The sequence below is a fragment of the Mixophyes fleayi genome, chromosome 7, assembly GCF_038048845.1.
Source record: "Mixophyes fleayi isolate aMixFle1 chromosome 7, aMixFle1.hap1, whole genome shotgun sequence".
Taxonomy (NCBI): Eukaryota; Metazoa; Chordata; class Amphibia; order Anura; family Limnodynastidae; genus Mixophyes; species Mixophyes fleayi.
In genome coordinates this window covers 119,903,620-119,923,461 of record NC_134408.1, presented here as the reverse complement: position 1 = coordinate 119,923,461, position 19,842 = coordinate 119,903,620, and the positions used below count along the sequence as shown (strand labels likewise).

General features: G+C 38.8%; 1 protein-coding gene across 24 annotated transcripts in view; it reads right to left on the bottom strand.

Annotated features, from left to right (window-relative positions):
- Positions 1 to 9,251: 9,251 nt before the first annotated feature.
- Positions 9,252 to 19,842, bottom strand: part of TTN (titin) — a 252,740-nt gene continuing 242,149 nt past the window's right edge. For all 24 annotated transcript variants that reach the window (XM_075180515.1, XM_075180537.1, XM_075180524.1 and 21 more), the window contains 4 exons: positions 13,876 to 19,781; positions 13,239 to 13,392; positions 11,805 to 12,086; positions 9,252 to 10,509 (listed from right to left, as the gene is read on the bottom strand). In XM_075180515.1, coding sequence (XP_075036616.1) covers positions 10,211 to 10,509; positions 11,805 to 12,086; positions 13,239 to 13,392; positions 13,876 to 19,781 — 6,641 coding nt within the window. In that variant the 3' untranslated portion in view covers positions 9,252 to 10,210. The remainder of the gene's footprint in view (positions 10,510 to 11,804; positions 12,087 to 13,238; positions 13,393 to 13,875; positions 19,782 to 19,842) is intronic.

Below are 19,842 nucleotides of genomic sequence, written 5' to 3'. Positions count from 1 at the left end.
TGAAGTAAAAAAAAAAAAGATTTTAATTAATAAAAAATACATAAGAAATGTTCACTTAAACTTATTTTCAGCCAGCGGTGTCTCCGGTGCGTTGCAGGCTGTCAGGGGGACCTCTGGGTACTAGAAATGACGTCATTTTAGTACCCAGAGGTCCCCCTGACAGCCTGCAACGCACCGGAGACACCGCTGGCTGAAAATAAGTTTAAGTGAACATTTCTTATGTATTTTTTTTTAATTAAAATCTTTTTTAACACTTTTTTTTTTTTTTTTCTAAAACCCGGGTCGGGCAGGTGCAGTATGAACGACCCGGGAATCTTGTTATCTATACTGCCCTGTGCCCAGGCAATATACCGGGTTAACAACCCGGTATATTGCCGGGGCGGCAGTATGAAAGTGGTATTAGATTGTCTGTCTGTAATGTCAAAAAATGTTTTTATTTGCTCTTTGAAGCCATGCGCTATATTGCTCGACTTAGTAATATGGGTTATTAGAAGGGGGAAGCTGATATATTATTGAAGTAATACGATTTTTGCACTTACACTTTTTAAAGTGAAAAACAGCATATCTGTATAAATAGAACTTGCCGAATTCCAAATTCTCCTTTATCTAAGTACAAAAATAATTTGAGGAGGAGACTCTAAATGATGACCATGCTTTTTCTTTATATAATATACTGTTTTCTGCTATTGCAACGTTTATGCAAAAATCAGTAGATTATCAGTTAAATCTTTCACTGCTTTTCCACTTTTACTGTTAGCTTTTGTGTGAAAGTGTGTGTACAGTATAATATGGCTATATTAGTCCATTAGGGTGAGAACAAGTGATGTAGTTTGTAAAATTGTCATACTCTTTTTAAATTCCTTTCTATATATTAAATCATTGTAAAAAAATTGCTAGTTTTGCACAATACAAATAGAATACTCCTCCAAATGAGTGAATTCTGGTGAGTTATAATTTATATTATGAAGTGTGTTGGTTTCCGGAGAAGAGGGGAACCTAAAAATAAGTAAAAATTGCACACTGTAATATATTTATGTGTGTAATATATTTATAACAAAACACCGAAGTAAGAACTGAATTAGGAAAGCACCTTTTAAAAAATCCTATTGCAAATGTTAAAATAAAAGCCCATCTCTATGATTGGTGACCATACAATAACTAGTGACAGCTGTCACTTACTGAGCATTCTCAAGGTGCAGACAGTGGAAGCAGAGATTTTTCAGCCTCTAGCTGGGCCACATATTTTACCTCCTGATAAAAATAAATAATTGGAGGCAGAGCTATTGTACGTCAGCCCAGTAATCGGGATAATGCAGCCTCCTCCTATTTGGCATTCCTCTCACCCATCTGTCCTTGACTAAACCTGTCCTAATTGCTGTGGTAAGACTGATCTTCCGTTATCGCCGATCAAGTCTGCAAATCTCCCCACACTGGTTCCCCATCTCCTCCAGAATCCAGTGAAATTAGTCAGCAACACCACCTCTTTCTTCAATTTCACACCGTGTTGCAACATACAATCCCTCGTGCTTCATCCTCTGTCCTGCGCCTCCCCACCACTCATTCCTACCTACGAGACATTTCCAACGCTGGTATCCACCTATGAATTTCTCTGCCATGGTTAACCAGACTCTCCCCTCCAGCCTTCAAATCTTTACATAATCTCTGAAAATCCATCTCTTTACTAGAACCTACAATACTCACACTGCTACACCCAATCTCCATTCTGAGCCAAACCCGCTCCCCTTGTCACAGCTCTATCCTATTACCATGATATTGTAAGCTCTCTCATGACCATGGCCCTACCAAACCTTTGTTTTCATATCGGCATTTATTTTGTCTACCTTGTATCTCCCAATTTTATGTATGATCTTATTTCCTTACTGTCTGGCGCTGGAGGGCAGCGTGATGCCTTACATATCACCAACAACAATAATCATTCGCTAGGAAGTGATGTCACAGGTTAAACTGTATTCTCAATAACTAATTAACAATCATCTTTTTCTCACCAAGTCCTAAAATCGAATCTCTTATGACAAATAACTCCTAACAGATTTTACTTTGTCAACAACAAATAAGCTAATTTGAAGCCATGAATAACTTGACTATTCCATTTCTGTATGAGCTTTAGTCTCTTACATCAAATGGGTTTATCAGTCTGTTACATTGTATATAAAGAATTTTGACCCACTGCTGATTACAACATGACTCATTAATGTTTGAGGTCATTCATTTATATAGAGATCTTGTAATGTCAGGTGGCCTCACTTTGTCCTCCAGTGTATTTCCATCATTGCAAGGGGTCTTGTTCTGTGGCTGCAAAACAACTCTAAATCATTACTACACTACTGTTCTTGATGGTTTGTATGAGGTTTTTGTAAAGATATGCTCTTTTAGATTTTTGTCAAACATGTTGTGCATTAAGACAAACTCCCCTTTGGTCTCAACTTCACCCTCTTTCATCCTCCATCTCTCCCACTCTTGCTTTTTGCCCTCAGATCCCCTTACATTGGCTCACACCCATGTGTTAAACGTTTGTCTGCCGCTTTCCCTTTAGAGTATAAGCTCTAGTGAGTGGGGCCCTCTTCCCTCCTGTTCTCATTACCTATAACTTTTGCTCACCAGCTACACTGTGCACCTCCTCCTTGGGCTCTCTGCCCATTGACTCCACTCCTCCATTCTCTTTGCACCTCTTTCCGTGGCTCTAAACCTATTAGTATTGCTCACGCTAATGGGCACAGGTATCAGCCTGTGCTGAATATACCCCTTGCTCTTCGGTAGTTGTGTTTTGAGAGTTGTAGTGTTATTTGTTTACTGTATTGTACTGTTATACCATGTGTGGGGCCCAGTACGAATTAATCTGCCCCCCCCCCCCCCCCTGGTCCAGTACTAATTAATCTGGCGGGGCCCCCCCTCCCCATACATGTGCCCCCTTCCCATACATGTGCCCCCTTCCCATACATGTGCCCCCTCCCCATACATGTGCCCCCCTCCCCATACATATGCACCCCTCCATCTTCGCCATACATGCGCCCCCTATCCCTAATCACAGTACATTCCCCCCCACTCCCTCATCACAGTAAATGTCCATTTCTATGAAGATTTGGCAACTGCCTTCAATGATCTCCATTTGTTATGGAAATTTTGTCGTGAGATTAGATTTGTAAAACTGTAGGACTTGGTAAGGACTAGATGATTGTTAATTATATCCTCATATGTAAAAGCACAGATTTGAAGAGGGTGCACATTTTCACATGACTGTGTGTTAAAATGTACTCCTCATAGCAATATCTCCCTATGATGAAACTATTGTACCACACATTTTCATGTGCTTAATTGCTACTCTTTAGAAGAAAATAACTAATCACTAAGAGCTTTACTCTTTTATGGTCTTTCAATATTGAAATAATGTAGTAAGTTTGGAAACATAGAATACTGAAGGGACTTAATATAATCAATTGTTTTCTTGAATTATAGTTCAAACATAACCCATTACAGCAGATTTGCAGTGTTTTTAGTGTAAGCGCTATGTAAAGGTAGAATTCTGTTCCCTTAAATTAGGTCTGTATAGGATAGAACAGTCGCAAACTGATTTTATATATTCGTACAGTATTTATACTTTTTGTATTAAACATTAGATTTGTGTACATCTAACCCTGTTCAATGCAGTCGAAGCTCAGTCAGAACTGTATTTTTAAAAGTCCAGTTTAGATATATTTTCAATGTAAATTTACATACAACACCGCCTGTAATATTTACTAGTAGTAAACAACAAAATTCTTTCACAGGAGTGAAATAATCAGTGTTTTGATACCAGAGATCCATAAAATATGCATTCTTAGGGGGGGAATTCAATTGGTCGCGTTACTGCCGAAAGAAACGTGGCCTGCACACTATGGGGCATATTCAATTAGCTTTTAGATTCGCGGTAACGCGCCGGAACAGCCGCGAAACGTAATACACGGTACCGCAATAACGTGGATTTTCGTTCGCAGCCCATAGGGTTGCGAACGAAAATCCGCGTTAATGCGGTACCGTAATACCCGCAAGAACGCGCACTTTTCGCGGCAACGCGCGTTACCGCGAATCAAAAAGCTAATTGAATATGCCCCTATTAGCGTCACTCCGGGTAATAGTGTGCTGTATTACCATTAATACGGTAATCCGGGTTAAAATTACCGTATTAATGGCATTAGAGCGCAGGCTGCGTTACTTTCGGCAGTAACGCGGCCAATTGAATCCCCCCCCTTCCCTCTTAGTGTGAGGCCTGAGGACACATTTGAGAACCACTGATTAAAGGTGTAAAACATGTATAGAGCACAGTGATTAGCATTGCTGCCTCACAGAGCTGGGATCATGGGTTCGTGGCCGTTGAGTTTGTATGTTCTCTCTGCGTTTTGCGTGGGTGTCCTCCAGGTACTCCGGTTTCCTCCCATAGTCCGAAGACATACCTGCTAGGTTAATTGGCTAACTGACTGTAACCGACAATGGGGCAGGGACTGATGTGAATGATTTCATAGAATAGTAGCTGAGCTCATCTCTGCAGAAATGTACAGTGCTCTGAGAACTACTGGGAAAAAGACTCTATATAAATAAATAAATTATTATTGTAAATTGATTTGATGCTGCATAATTTCAGCAGCCGAAGATCCCTTCTTCATTCACATGCTTGCAAGTAATACTGGAGTAATATGTGATATTTATTTTAAAAACCCATGCTTAGAGATTTCACCTAATATATATTTTATATTACTATTTGAAAACATGTTGAAAATTATTTTAAAGTAGACATGTCCAAAATGTTACATAAATGGCAACTACATCACAAAAAGGTATATACTATGTCAAGATAAAAAAAAAATCCTGTCGCCCTCCTATAAAGGGGGTAAATATTGTTAACTTATTTATTAAAGGTACCATGTAAAGTTTACACATTGTTTGGGATTGTTGCACTTGTGGCAGTCACATAAAATTGTCCAAACTCCAATGAAGCAATTATATTTGTTTACTTTTCCTTCTGCTTTTATTTTAAATGCAAATTAAAATGCCAAAAAGTTAACCTATCGTATTTGCAAAAAAAAACAAAATAAAAAAAATAACATGATTGTTTTAGGAATTGTACTGTTTTTGTACGTCTAATAAAACTGAGCCATCTCAAATTATTTCTTTGTTTTTTTTTTACTGTATATGACACAGTTTGCATAATAAAGCAAAATGTCAAAATATTAGTGTATCATTTTGTTTGGATAAACTTAACAAACCATTGACCAAGAGCAGTATATTCAAGATTTATGTGGAAGGGCTGCACATTATTAAAAGATGGTAGCCAAATACCATTAAAATGTTACGAGAATAACAAATTTGAATATGGACTGTTCTATGGATATTCTCAAGGAAGCTGAAGATTCTAAAAAGCGCTTTGAAGGTTTACATTCACTGACAACGGGCTAGCTTGGACCCCTCTTGAATAAATGATTGTACACTTATGGTGTTTGTTAAAGTGATGCAGGGAAAAGTATTGGGTAAATGTAAATTATTCAAAAAAAACAAAACAAAGACCTACATAGTTTAAAATACAGAACTTTTTGCTAAAAGTGGTGTTGTGGCTTATTTTCTCTGCAGTGGAGTGTTTGTTTACTAATTGCATATTGCAAATGGGCTTTACTATTAAAAAAGCTGTCCACTTTTGAAACCACCCTTATCTGAGGTGGAGAACTGGATCCACACAGTAGTTCATGGTGCAGGCAGCTTTTTCAGAAGAGGAAAGAAGGATTGATGACCTGCTACAAGAATAATGTATAGGCTGCTCAGGGCTTTAGGTAAAGGTGATTTTTTTTGGTGGGGGGAGGGGGAGGTGGTTCACCTACTTGCTATATAGGTAGCTTAGATTATATTAATGTGGAGATGTCCAAACTTGGACAACCATTTTAACAAGAATTTTAGATTTTTCAAACCTTTATATACTCGTTAGCATCCTGCACAAATAATAAAAAAAATCTGTACTCTAAAGAGAAGGATGCATCTAAAAGAGTGCAAGGGCTAGATTTACTAAACTGCGGGTTTGGAAAAGTGGAGATGTTGCCTATAGCAACCAATCAGATTCTATCTCATTTATTTAGTGCATTCTACAAAATGACAGCTAGAATATGATTGGTTGCTATAGGCAACATCTCCACTTTTTCAAACCCGCAGTTTAGTAAATATACCCCCAAGTATTTTATTACGTGTGTCCTGCTCTTAAATGAGTATGGAGTTCACATTAACCTTCGAGATGACTGATCCTCTGAATGAGCAGTTATAACTACATTGACCTTGCGGTTGACGCAGCTGACTGCTCCACAGGTACAACACCTTTGTTTACCTAGTGCATAACCATAAATAGGGATGTACATCATGGTTGTTATCAATTTTGAATTAAGAGATACGTTTGGTTGCCAGTGAATAATTTTATGTACAGACTGTAAAGAGAGGTACCAGGGGCAGATTTATATGAGCTCCGTGGAGGTAAAGTTGGGAGGTATCTGACCTGGGTTAAGAATTCCTTTTAAGGTTTGAAATATTATGAGCTGTGATTCAATTTAAGCCGCTAAGGAAAGTGGTTTAACTTTATGCTCATGACATCATGATTCATATACAGCGTATATTAAGCTTGTTAAAGAGCAATTATTGTAAGTGTCAGTATTTTATTCCAAAATCATCTGCCATGGCCTAGGAAAATAAATGTTTAGATTAATAGATTAAGCCAAGGGAGGTGATTATAAATTGCTGGGCTCTGTAGCAAAACTGTGAGGCGTCCCCCACTCATCTAACTTGCTCCAAACCGTTCTCCCTCATTCCACCAAATCATTCAGTCAGCTCTTTCCAGTGGCTTTCTTGTGTCCTGTATTTTTCACATGTTCATTTCGTGTGATATATCGGAGTATGTAAATGCTTTTATGCTCATTCCAATCTCACAGTTACTATCTAATGGCCATAGTTAAAATCATTTTTCTTCTAATAATAGTAAACCATAATCTACTATTTCCATTCATTTTCTTAATGATAACGACATACACAATCTTTGAGCGCCACCCCATGGACTCTGATGCTTTCATATCATTACATGAACTTGTGCACACGGGGATGAAGTATATGGCGCACAAAGAACAGTGTGCCAATAGACAACTGCCCTGTAGTCCATCCGCAGATGATGGCTTCCTATTATAAACCCTGTTAGAAAGGAGGAATGAGTGCTAAAAGAAATTTTAGCCTTGAATCAGGTAACTTTGTATTCAGTACACATTTCGAAGCAAGTGGTACTTCCTCGGGCATCCGGTGCATACATCTATCCGTCGGCTATATACCGACACATTTGTAAGTGTATGTATTTCTGAATCAACTTTTAAATCTTCCATGCATTCGATCAATTCAGGGCCATCTTAACTACATTACGGGCCCCCGGCAAAGCAGTGCATCGGGGCCCCTATAATATATATATATATATATATATATATATATATATATATATATATATATATATATATATAGGCCCCGATGCACTGGCTTTTTTGAAATGTACTCGCTCAGTGACCCTTGTAGTTTTTCTTTTGCAGGATTTATTTTTTTGCAGGATTATTTATTCTTATGAAGAGCCTTGCCTATGGGGCCCCCGGGCACCTGCCCATCGTGCCCAATGGAAAAGATGAACCCCTGGATCTATTGTGAATCTGTCTTATGATGTTTCTGAGTCCTAGAGCCTATCCTTCCATTCTAGCTCTGCAACGCATTCAACTGTGTGTCTACAATCGGTTCAGTTGGATGGTGCAGCTGGATTTAAGGTTCTCTTAGTGGACATAAGGGAATTAACCCTGACTTTATTAACATATTTTATGCCGATTTCATTAATTAGTGCAATTACTCAGCTCCAATCAGTGGCGGATTCCCTAGTAAGTGCAGACTGAGAGGCAGGCAGAGTTTCGGGTGGGACATGTAGAGATTGTGCTGCTGTAGGCAGTCCGTACCTGCTAAAATAGAAAAAGAGGACGGGGCACTAAACACCCCCCCCCCCCCCCCTCCAAGAAAAAAAATCTAGGTCCGCCCTTGTCTCCAATCTACCTTTTTGTGCAGGTACTTCAGACTATGTTGCGGACAGATGAATTAGTGTTTCCACAGGTAGAACAGGGCAATGTGATCGCAACAATCAATAAAAGTGAGAAGCTAGAACCAGATCCACCAGTATGACAGCACAGTCAGAATGCAGTATGTAGCCAGGAGGATTCAGCTTGGGCTGCTAAACCCTGTTGTCAAACAGCTGGATTGTGCATCCTTATTACAGGGCTGCACTGGGAATTCATTTGTCCTGTGTTTCAGAATGCATAGTAGCTGGGGACCTTTTACCACTATGGTTTTAACAGAATAGCACTTTAAAAGGTTTTTCCTGTTTTGATTCAAGTTAAAAAACAAACAAAAACAAAAAAAAAACTGGCGTGTAGATTGACATGTTGGTAAATGTAAATGGATTCAAACAGAATGTTATAGTCTCCGGCTGTATGTGCATATTGCCATATTCTGGATCTGAGTTGGCAGAAAGTAACCCTTTTTGTCATTGCTCTATGCAACTTAAAGAACAGCTCCAGTGGAATTCAATTTTACGTTGATTCTAACCTCTCAGGTCTTGAATAATGGGCCACAGGTCCGGCAGTTCAGGATTGTTTCATGCGACACCAGCATCATTGGGTAACTTGATGTAACTTTTAATAATGGAAAGAATAGGACTTTTCTTAGTTAACACTGACAATATATGTATTTTAGAAGTAAAGTATTTTATTTAATTTTACTGTCACTGGAGTTAAAATAGGAAAATGTTAACATTAATTTACTCTTTTAGGTGATTGATTTGTACATACACTGCTTTATCTTTCTAGTTTGTGATTGTGCTTTTAAGTCTTGTCTTTATATAACCAGGCAGATTTTTTTATTTTCCTTTCCCAGGGATATGTGGACGGAGCTCTGTGCATTCGACATATCTGCTTTTTTTAGAGCAGGTGCTTTGTATCCCATGGCATCCAAAATAATGATGTCAATAAAAAGTGTAAAAACATGGAAAATTATTAACAAGTCAATAAATTAAAGTGATCTGAAGGTGAAAACCTGTTTAAATTTTGTATTTTCTAAATTTAAACAATTAGCTTTTTTTAAAATGTACTCACTCCTTTATTCTTTATTGCTTTGTAATTCCATAGGTAACCCAGAATGAATAAAAGAAGAAACAAGTGTTTATTGGTGCAGATAACATGCTTTATTGCAATCAATGAACTATCTCCAAGAGGTTCAATAAACAGATATTGCTAGAGTCGCAATAAATACTACATGAAAGAGCTACAACAAAGTAAAGGGCTTTAACATTTTTATTTTAATCAACAGTTTGTCTTACTGTGGTGCTTTGCTTATATGCCCTGTTCTCCAAACATGTAATACTTTCTATTCTACCACACACAATCACTGCACCCTATGAACCTCTTAAGAGTTTTGCCACCGATTCTGCACTCGAGTCTCTGAACTTGCTTCGGTGAGGGTATGGCCGGGTGGTGATTGTTTTGGGAGCAAGTTGAGGGAGTCAAGATGTCAGAAAAAGGGCAGAGAAGTCTTTTTATGAACAAAGTGCTGGCCGCTTGCACTATGCTCAAATCAAGAAATTGTCTCTGTAAAACAGTAAACAGTCATTGTCCATGAATAACGTAAATATTACAGTGTTGCTTACAGGAGGGTAGTTGCAAACAGCACCTAATATTTACAATTATTTAAAGTATGTAGTGTTTGCATAGTTTGTGTATAGCATCCTCTTTTGGGTGTAGGTCTTCAACAGGGAGTTTCTCAACCTGTTGAGGTACACTTAGACATCAACGTGGTGTTGAGGCACATAGTTTAATGGTGGACAAGGTATTCGCTTCCGAAGAAACTTTCTCCTGCCTACCGTTCGTTCCAGTTGCATTTTTAAAACGTCACAAAATATATGGTACAGAACTCCATAACCGGTCAACTCGGCTATATACAGTATGTACATGTCAAAAATGATTCAACCTCTTAAGTTAAATAAGAGTAAGTTCTAGTGTAAATCTATGGACTTTGTCTTATACATAGGTAGGTACAAAAATAGTTTTCTATTTACAAATCAGTTTTTCCAGTCCTAGCGAATCACTTGTAAGTATACAAGTGAGTGTAAACGATTGATTACTTAAGGTGATCGGACATTAATGTTCACAGACGCGGAATCCATTCCGAAAGCGTTTGTAAGTTTCAGTGTGTAACGTCCTCCATCCTTTTTTTGAACATCCGTTATGATGAGAGTGGTCAGGTCCTCGGCAGTTTCGATGTGAACTCGTCCCTTTTGTTCTTCGGTAGGAACAGATCGCCCAGCTTGAGACCATGCAATATCGGGAGTGGGTTCACCGGAGAAGGCGCAGGCTACAGTAAGAACCTTGCCTGTATCAATACTGACGTCAGATGGAAGTGCTTCAATTTTGGGTGAACTCCCTTGAACAAGAAAACAGAAAGAGAATATCTTGCTTTTATTATGGATGAACAACTAAATAGGAAATTATTGAAACGTCTGAACCATCTTTACTTAAACTAATGCTTTGCTCTATAGTAATGTTTGTGCTTTACCTATTATTATCTACTATATAAATGCCTAGTGGCGTGTGTGAAAAAAAAAAACCCCAAGCTGCAACGCCACCTGCTGGGCAGAGTTATACACTGACCTATATATTTCTTGAAGGAGAAGTGACAGTTGGGAGTGATTGGTGGTTGCCGGGGGTGACGGTGGGGAATTTTTAACACCTTAAGTAGCTTGATTAAGGATGTGGTGATGAAGATGAAGGATGAGGTGATGGAGAAAAATGATGAGGTGGTGACATGTGGACAAAACCACGTTAAAAAAGGGCGCTTGCGTCGGGAAGTAACGCTCTTCCCCTGAGGAGGCATGGGCTAGGCCCAAATGCATGACAAGAACCTTTTTAACACCTTAAGTAGCTTGATTTGACTAGAATGCATGAGTATCATGCACGGGTTAACTTGTACCTTATATTTGTCTATCATTGCAAAAGATACAGTCTGGCTTTAAAAAATATCCCAGATAACACATGCATGTTTTTCTGCATTTTGCAGTTTTACCGGCCTGGAAAATGTTGCAGGTGATGTAAGAAATTTTTTCTAAACCCTAATAGTTAGTGTAAGTAGTGTTTCTAAACCCTATTTATGGTTTCACTAAATACCATGATGAGAAGCCAGATTGGTGGGTTTTAAAATGCCTTGTAAGTAAATTCTCCTAAAAATCATTGGAAAGATAATAGTTGACCTCAATTTATACATTAAAGATTATGTGGACATTAGTCCCCCCCCCACCCACCCATATTATATGATGTAACGTTAAGGGTTCTTAAGTGCCGCTTGGCAAGGGTTAAAAGCTCTCTTACCTTTTCACCTTCAACCTCCGTATCATCCACTGCATCATAGAATATTAATAGTAATAGTAATTATCATTCTTTTAGACTATGCTTTAGCAGGTATTGAGGAGAAACATGTATTCCAGTGACATTACATTTGGTCCAACATATAACTACATTTCTTATTTTGCTTATGTAATTGAATGTTTTAGCGCATGTAATCTATTTTCTGTTATTTATGTTACTGTTTTCCTCATCATATTATATTGAGAATAATACAATAGAAAAAAGTAAAGCAAATAGAACAAAGTAAAACAAATCGCTTACAGCTAAGTTGATAATGAGAGAGTGTGGCACTCTATGCAGCCCACATGGTTTGCTCACCTCTGAATCCGGAGGATAGCATGCTGCTGGATGAGCTTTCCAGGTGTTTCATACTGGAGGATTCCATCATGCTGCTGGAGTGCATTTCCATAAAGGACGCTCCTTTCACTGAAGACATACCTGCAAATTTAGTTTCCGAAATGCTACTGCTGCTGCTACTGCTGAAAGAGGCCTCCTGTCTGCTGGCAGACATTTGCATTGCTTGTAAAGAGAAACTTTCTTGCAGGCTAACGTCGCCGGCAGTTTTTAGCACAACCTGTTTTGGAGGCTCTTCAATAAGACCTTTGAATAACAAAATAAATGGCTTTTTAAAATAGACCATTAAACATTTAAATTGTACCTGTTGCCTGTGGAGGCGGACTATTTTGGGCTGAACCTGTGCTCATAAGAACGCAGCCTATTAGATACCTAGATACCAGAGACATTATTCAGGTACAAGTCACATATCAGGTGGTTTCTGCTGCTGCTCTCTCATGAATGGTTCAGCCTGATAAACGTATACATCCACAGGTCTACTTTAACACACACAATAGGGATATTTCTCAGAATATATAGTTTTCAATATGCTTTGTACTATCTTTGAAAAACACAATATAGGCTAGACTGGAAACTCTGTAAATTTAATTAAAATACTCCCCTCCCCTCCCCCCGGCCCAGCACCATCTGCACCTGTGTTAAAGACTTTTCTAACAGCTTTTAGGAAGATTTACAAAAATAAGCACACTATGAAGCAGTGATGGGCAACATCTCCTTCTTGTCAACCTACCAAGGGAGCTCACAGAGGAAGGAGGTAGAGGATCCTCCATTATGCAGCGTGACCATTATGCAGCTTGAGAGGTAATTTAACTTGGATTTTGGCTGCCCCTGTCTGCTTTATTCTCTGCATGTATATCATCAACATTTGTTTATATAGCGCCAGCAAATTCCATAGCACTTAAATTTTATATATAATATATAAATGTCTAGTGGCGTGTGTTAGTATGTCTGTGTGTGTGTGTAAAAAATAAAACCAAGCTGCAGCGCCACCTGCTGGGCGGAGTTATACATTGACCTACTAAATTCTTAGTGTGTGTGGGAAAAAAAATTCAGAAAGGGCTGAAATTTGGTATACTAAGATGTTTTTAATTTGTTAATTTAAGTTGTTAATTGTTAAAAGTGTTTATAAAAATTTTAAAAATATATATATATATTTCTTGAAGGAGAAGTGACAGTTGGGAGTGGTTGGTGGTTGCCGGGGGTGACAATGGGGAGTGATTGGTGGTTGAGGCCTGGGCTATGGCCCAAATGCATGACAAGAACCTTTTTAACACCTTAAGTAGCTTGATTTGACTAGAATGCATGAGTATCATGCACGGGTTAACTTGTATATATATATATATATATAAATGCATAATCATATACATAGCTTTCATACATATCTAGACTAATACTTACGTAGAACATTTAAGGATGCAGTGGCAGAACATTGTCCATGGTAATTTTTGGCCGTAATTGTATATTTGCCACTGTGTTTCTCAGTTGCATGTTGAATTTCCAGAGTGTATACATTTTTAGATCTGGACACTCTTATGTGAGATGAGACTGAAATCTACAAACAATACAAAAATATTATACCACAAAGCACAGCCAGAACAAGACATTTTTATTTTATAATAAACTGGCAGACTACTAGCTGGCAAGTTCTAAATGACATGTCTTTAATTTACTCATATAAATGTGTAATCATAATCAAACTATATAGATGATACCATAAAAACGACAGCTGTAAAAAATTTGTTTGCTAATTCGACTTTAGCGGAATACCAGTTGATATGTTGGGTTGTTCAACGCAAAATAATAACAATATGTTACAGTTATGTTATTTTTATTGTGGTAATCTATGTCTTACTATAGTGTATCGATGATAGCATAATGTATATTCAACAATATCATTTCATGTATAGTATTAGTGCATATAACAAATCATTAGATTTCTATGTTATTTTTCCGGGACGTTAATTGGGGGCAAGCTAGTGACTATGCCTTCCTCGTTACACTATATTATAATAGCGAATTATCAAGATTTACTCACAGGTACATTGTCTTTAAACCATTCAACTTCAGGCGATGGATTGCCAGTGATTTCACATGTGAAGATAACATTCTGACCTTCATTTGCATTTTGAGACTTGGGTTGGTAGACAAATGATGGTGCATTTGAAAGATCTTTGCTTAAAGTCATGTCAAACTGGCATTTGATGATTCCTTGGTCTGTTCTTGCCTCACATGTGAGGATTCCCTGCTCTTTACTGCTGAACTTTTTGAACGTTAAAGTTTGATCACTGCCAGATACTCCATATCTGAAGTCTTCAGAGTTTTTCAGTTCGCTCCCGTTAAGCACCCATTTGACTTGTGAAGCCCTTGGTATATTAGCCTTAATAATGACCTTCTGACCTTCACTAAAACTGACATTAGTGACTGACGACTTAATCTCAGTCTGAATGGTCTTGATTTCTTCTGAGACCAGGTCAGTTTTGGTAACTTCCTCATGAACTATTGCCTTTAAAAGAGATTTGGTTTTCTGAACAGATTTCTTGGACTCAATTACGCTGGAGACTTGGGAAAAAACACTTTTGAATATCTGTCCCACAAACTGCAGGCTGGTCTTAGACACACCTCCTTCCCCAGTTATCTCACAAACATATTCACCTTGGTCAGCTTCTGAAATGTTGTGGATGGTCAGTTCATAAGTCCCATCAGCTGAGTAGTGAAAGCCAAAATGACCGTCCTCCCTCAGCTTCTTACCATCTTTAAACCACAATACTTCTCTCCCGTTGAGTAATACGTTTTCGACAGCACATGAGAGTTTAGCTGTGTCATCACTAGCTGCAACCTTTAAATTCTGAGCAATCTTTGGAGCTGAAACAGCTGGTAAATGTACTTTGTCTGCAGGCGATTTGGCAGATGACTTTGCTTTTGATGCAGTTGGCTCTGGGGATTTCACTCGTCGAGGTGATTTGATTGATTCGTGAGATTTTTTGTGAAGTTCTGGAGATTTTACTCTGGGGGGTGATGTAATACTTTTCTCTACTGCCCTGGATTTTTTAATTGTCAATGTAAAGTGTGCTTCTTGCTTTCCTTCAGAGTTTTCCACCACTACTGTGTAGCTTCCTTCATCAGACAGCTTGACAGAAGTAATTTCAAAACTAGAGCTATATTTTGTTGATGTTATGTGGTAATGAGCAGAGGAAACAATAGACTGTCCTGCTTGCAACCATGTAACTGTTGGTGTTGGCTCACCATCAAAATCGCATGAAAACCTAGCATTGTCACCTTCAGAAACTGTGACAGACTGTGGTTTGGTTAGGATTTTTGCAGGCTCGGAAGTCTTAAATCTTCTGTGCACGACTCTTTCTTCCAGTGCTCTTGCTTCAGAAGCAGATACCCTTTTTTCTTCAGATGCATAAGCCTCATATGATTCTTTAGATTCTCTTGATGAAGTTACTTGTGATCTGACTTCTCGTCTTGCAGAACTTGCCTCCATTTCAGATGTTTTCTTAAATGAGGAAATTGCATAGTCCTCTGATTTAAGCAACTCAGGGAAAGCAGATCTAGGCACCAAATCATCTTTTCTCTTAGGTATATAGGTGGAAAAATCACCTCCTGCAACATCTAGTGTGGCATAATCAGAAGTTTCCCCTTTGTAATTTGTACACAGGGCACGGTATGTTCCACTATCTTCGGGCTGACAGTCAATTACTTCCAGAGTCAAAACTCCACTCACATCTGTAATATGGATCTTACTACTCTCCTGAATTTCAATGCCGTTATGATACCATTTAATGTCACCAGTAGGCTTTGACTGCACATTGAGGATAAATCTTGTGTTTTGTCCAACAGGCACACGATGAGAGCGCATTCTCAAGGTTATACGAGGTGCATGATCCAAAGTGAATGGTTGCTGAGTCAAAACTTCATACTTTCTTTCTGAAGTCTTTTGTGTTTTCAAAGCTGCTTTCATTGACTCGTATCTTGAAAATATATCAAATCTTGCTGTTCTTTCAAAGCGTGAAAGTGATCTCTCACTAGAAACAGGACTGGGTGACCTAGGCCTTGTTCTTTCAGGTGTGGGAGATCTTCTTTCTGGTTCATGTGATGCAGCTGGCTTCGACCGAGGCCTTATAAGTTCTGACACAGGACGCATAAGTTCAATATATGTTGGAGAAAGTGACCTTCGTCTTCCAAGCAATCGAGTCACTGCAGGAGATGTTTGGCGTACCTTTTTAGTGACTTTACTAACTGCTTCCTCAGCTTCTTCAACATCAGTTATTTCAGTTATTTCTCTTTCCCTTCTTGTAAGCAATCTTCTTTTTTCTTCCTTCTCCATGTATTCAAGATCTCTTGTATACTGAGAAAGTCTTTGCGTTGTGCTGTAAGGACGAAGCAGTTCTTCATCTTCTCTCTCATCAATGATTCTTTGTTTTTGTTTTGGTGGTTTGTACACAGCTCTCTCATAACGTTCTCGTAGGTCTGCATAACTTGTTGTTATCTCCTCTTTAGTTGGGATATGGTAACTTGAATACATAGTTTCTGCTTCCCTTCTCTTCTCTCTGCTCACACGAGCTTCTGGAGAGCTGTAACGAAGGGTTGATAGCTCAAATCTTGGAGGACTTCGAGGGGGAGAGGCAGAAAAGCCAAGCACCAACTCTTCTTCTAGACGTAGTCTTTCCTCTTCAACTCTCTTCATAGCCAAATAGTCATCAACTGAGAGAAGTAACTCATCATCAGATACATCTCCAAGAGAGCGTCTTCGCGGTCTGTAATAAAGTTCATAATCTGGTGATGGTGTTCGGCGACGGGCCGGCCTTACAGTTTCAAGGTCGTCCTGTGATAGTTTTGGTATACGCCATTTAGGCTTATATTGATCAGAGATACGTGGTAGGGGCATCACATAGAATTGCTCCCATCTTGAAAGACGAATACGTTTTGGACGTTTTTGGACAATACGCTCAAGAGGTTCTGGCATTTCATATTGATCTCTTAATTTCTTGTACCATTTCATGTCAGACATTGGTACAAACTTCTTAATAGATTGATCTTCTTCAAGTGCGCTCACAGCACGTACTCGTGGCTCTGGAATATCGTATGGCATACGAATAACTTTTACTTCTTTTTTCTTCTCCTCTTTCTGAATGTCATATTCTCCCTTCACAGTTTTTGTACTTACTGCTGGCTTATACAAGATAGCCGCTTCCCTCAGGGCCTGTTGTGCAACTGGAGTTAGTGGAACAGCAGTTGTACCAGAAAGAATTTCTGCCATTCTTAAGGTCTTGTCAATCTGTTTCTGAACATGTACTGTACGCTCTTCTTCGGATTTGTATTCATGCTTGACGTATCGCATGCGTTCTACCTTCAGGTATGCTTGGCAGCTTGTTGATCCTGCACTGTTTGTAGCAGTGACTCTGTAGGAGCCTGAGTCTTCTGGCAGTGTGTCTCTAATGATAAGGACAAAGTAATCAAGACCTTCATGAATTATATCAATGTTGGGACCCAGTGCCAAGGCCTGACCATCCTTTTCCCATTTGAGTGTTGGTTTTGGAGTACCAGATACTCTAATTTCAAAGCGGACAGACTGGCCCTCCTGGCATTCAGCATTTGCAAGTAACCGTTTGAACATTGGTCTTAAAGTATTGTCTGCTGCTGCTGGATGAGGTACGACTGTCAACCTAGCTTTGCAGCTGTCATCCCCATATCTGTTCTTTGCCACAACTGTATACTCAGCATCGTCATCTGTTGTCAATTTATGAATGATCAGCTGATACAATCCTTTGTCAGTTTCAAAGGTATATTTCTTGTCATCTTCACCAGGTTTAATTTTTTGACCTGATTTAAGCCATGTTACTTGTGGATCAGGGTGGACTGTTATTGTTACACCAAATCTGATATCTTCACCAATGTAAGCTGTACGGTTGAACAATGGCAAGGTAAACTCTGGTGGTCTCTCCAAAAGCCTCTTGGTGTCAATTCTGCGTTTCACCTTCTTCACTGTTCTGCACCTGTAGTATTCATTTTGTTCTCTGACACCTTGGACAAATAATTCACCATAGGAACTGTCCTCTCCATAGTCATTAATTATTTTGCATCTGTAAGTGCCATCATCTGATTTTCTGATGTCTTTGATGTAGATTGTGGCAACACCATCATTATATGTGATTTCATACTTGTCACTATTTTCTAATTGCCGAATGCCAAAGTACCAAGTCACTTGTGTTGACTGATCATAGTTTTCAGTCTTGCATATAAACCTGGCATATCCTCCTTCTTCTCCAACAGCATGTGCTATTTGCCCAGCCAGTGGTCCGATTTCAATTGATGCAACTTTGACCTTAGCAACTGTGACCCCTTTCTGGGACCTTATGGCACCACCACAAGAGATCCGAGCAACAGAGACTACGAAATTCCATTCCTTCTTAATCAAACTTTGATAGTAGCGTCTGTGTCTTAGTGTCTTAATAACCTTTGTGCTTATTTTTTCTGACTTTTGTTTTAACCATGAGTGCTCAAGGGCTTCTGCTGCAGTCATACGGTTCCTTCTTTCTTTCACCAAAAGTCGGTCGATGAAATCCAATGCCTCCAAGCTGATATCTTTAAAGGCTTCATCTTCAAAGTTATATTCAGCATTGGTAATGTTCTCAATAACCTGCTGATTTGTTTCTGCAGCAAATGGATTGAGGCCACTCAGAAGTATGTAGACAAGTGTACCAACAGACCACATGTCAGTTGCTGTGCTGACCAAATCGTGTTGGTGAATCTCGGGTGCAGAATACTCAGGAGCAGTGATCTGAATTCTGAAGTTGTCTCCAGGTACTAACTGCCTGGCTTGTCCAAACTCTGTAATTTTGATACTTGAGCTTCTCCTTGTGGTATAAATGATATTTTCTGGTCTGATATCAAAGTTTGCAATGCTATTTGAATGAAGGAAGTCAAGAGCTTCACAAAGTTGGCGGACATATGAAACAATCTCCCTTTCACTGAGGTCAAATCCTGATGTATTGATTCTTTCAAAAATGTCAGCGCCAGATATGAACTCAAAGATCATAACCAGTTCTTCAAGACTTTCAAATGATTCATAAAGGTACAAGATACTTCTGTGGCGAGCAATGTTTAGGATAGAAATTTCTTTCTTCACAGAAACTTGATCAGCACCTTTAACTTTTACAAACTTGGCAAGGTATGTTTTCTTTGAAACATTCTCAACGCAACGATGAACAATTCCGAATTGCCCATGTCCAAGGTCTTCAGCAATTGAGAATCTCTCGTGAAGCACTTTTGTGGAAGAATGTGCTGCTTTTGTTTTGGAAATTTCTATTTCAGAGACTTCATCATCATAGTTCAACATTCTTGTCTTATCTTCCTTTGTAACAACTGGTTCTGTTGGTTCAGATGGTTTACTCTGTCCAAACTTATTTTCAGCTATTACTCTGAACTGATATTTTGTTTTACCAAATAAGTTAACCACAGTATATCGCGTCTCACGAGATTGTGCAACACGAATCCATCTTTCTGCAGTAGTGGCACATTTTTCAATAATGTAGTTGATGATTTTACTGCCACCATCAGTAGCTGGTGCAGTCCATGTTAGATTAACAGAATCTCTTGAAACATCACTGACTTTAAGTCCTCTTGGTGGGTCAGGAACATCTGCAACATCCAATTCTACGGTCTTTTGATCAATGCCAAATCTGTTCTTTGCACAGACTATATAAAAGCCAGCATCTTTCCTGTCCACGCCATTAGAGAACACGAGTGAAGTGAATGAACGTGTGACGATGACTTGATATTGTCCATTGCTGTCAATAAGATCCTGTCCCTTCTGCCATGTGATGACAGGGTCTGGTTTACCACAGAATGGGATTTTGATACTAACGATTTCACCTCTCAGGGCATGTACAGCTCCCATTCCCTCCAGATGTTTAGGCAAATTAATTTTAGCAGGAACTATAGACAATAAAAAAAAGAACAAAAGATTAGCTTGGTGAAATATGTTCAAAATTTAACA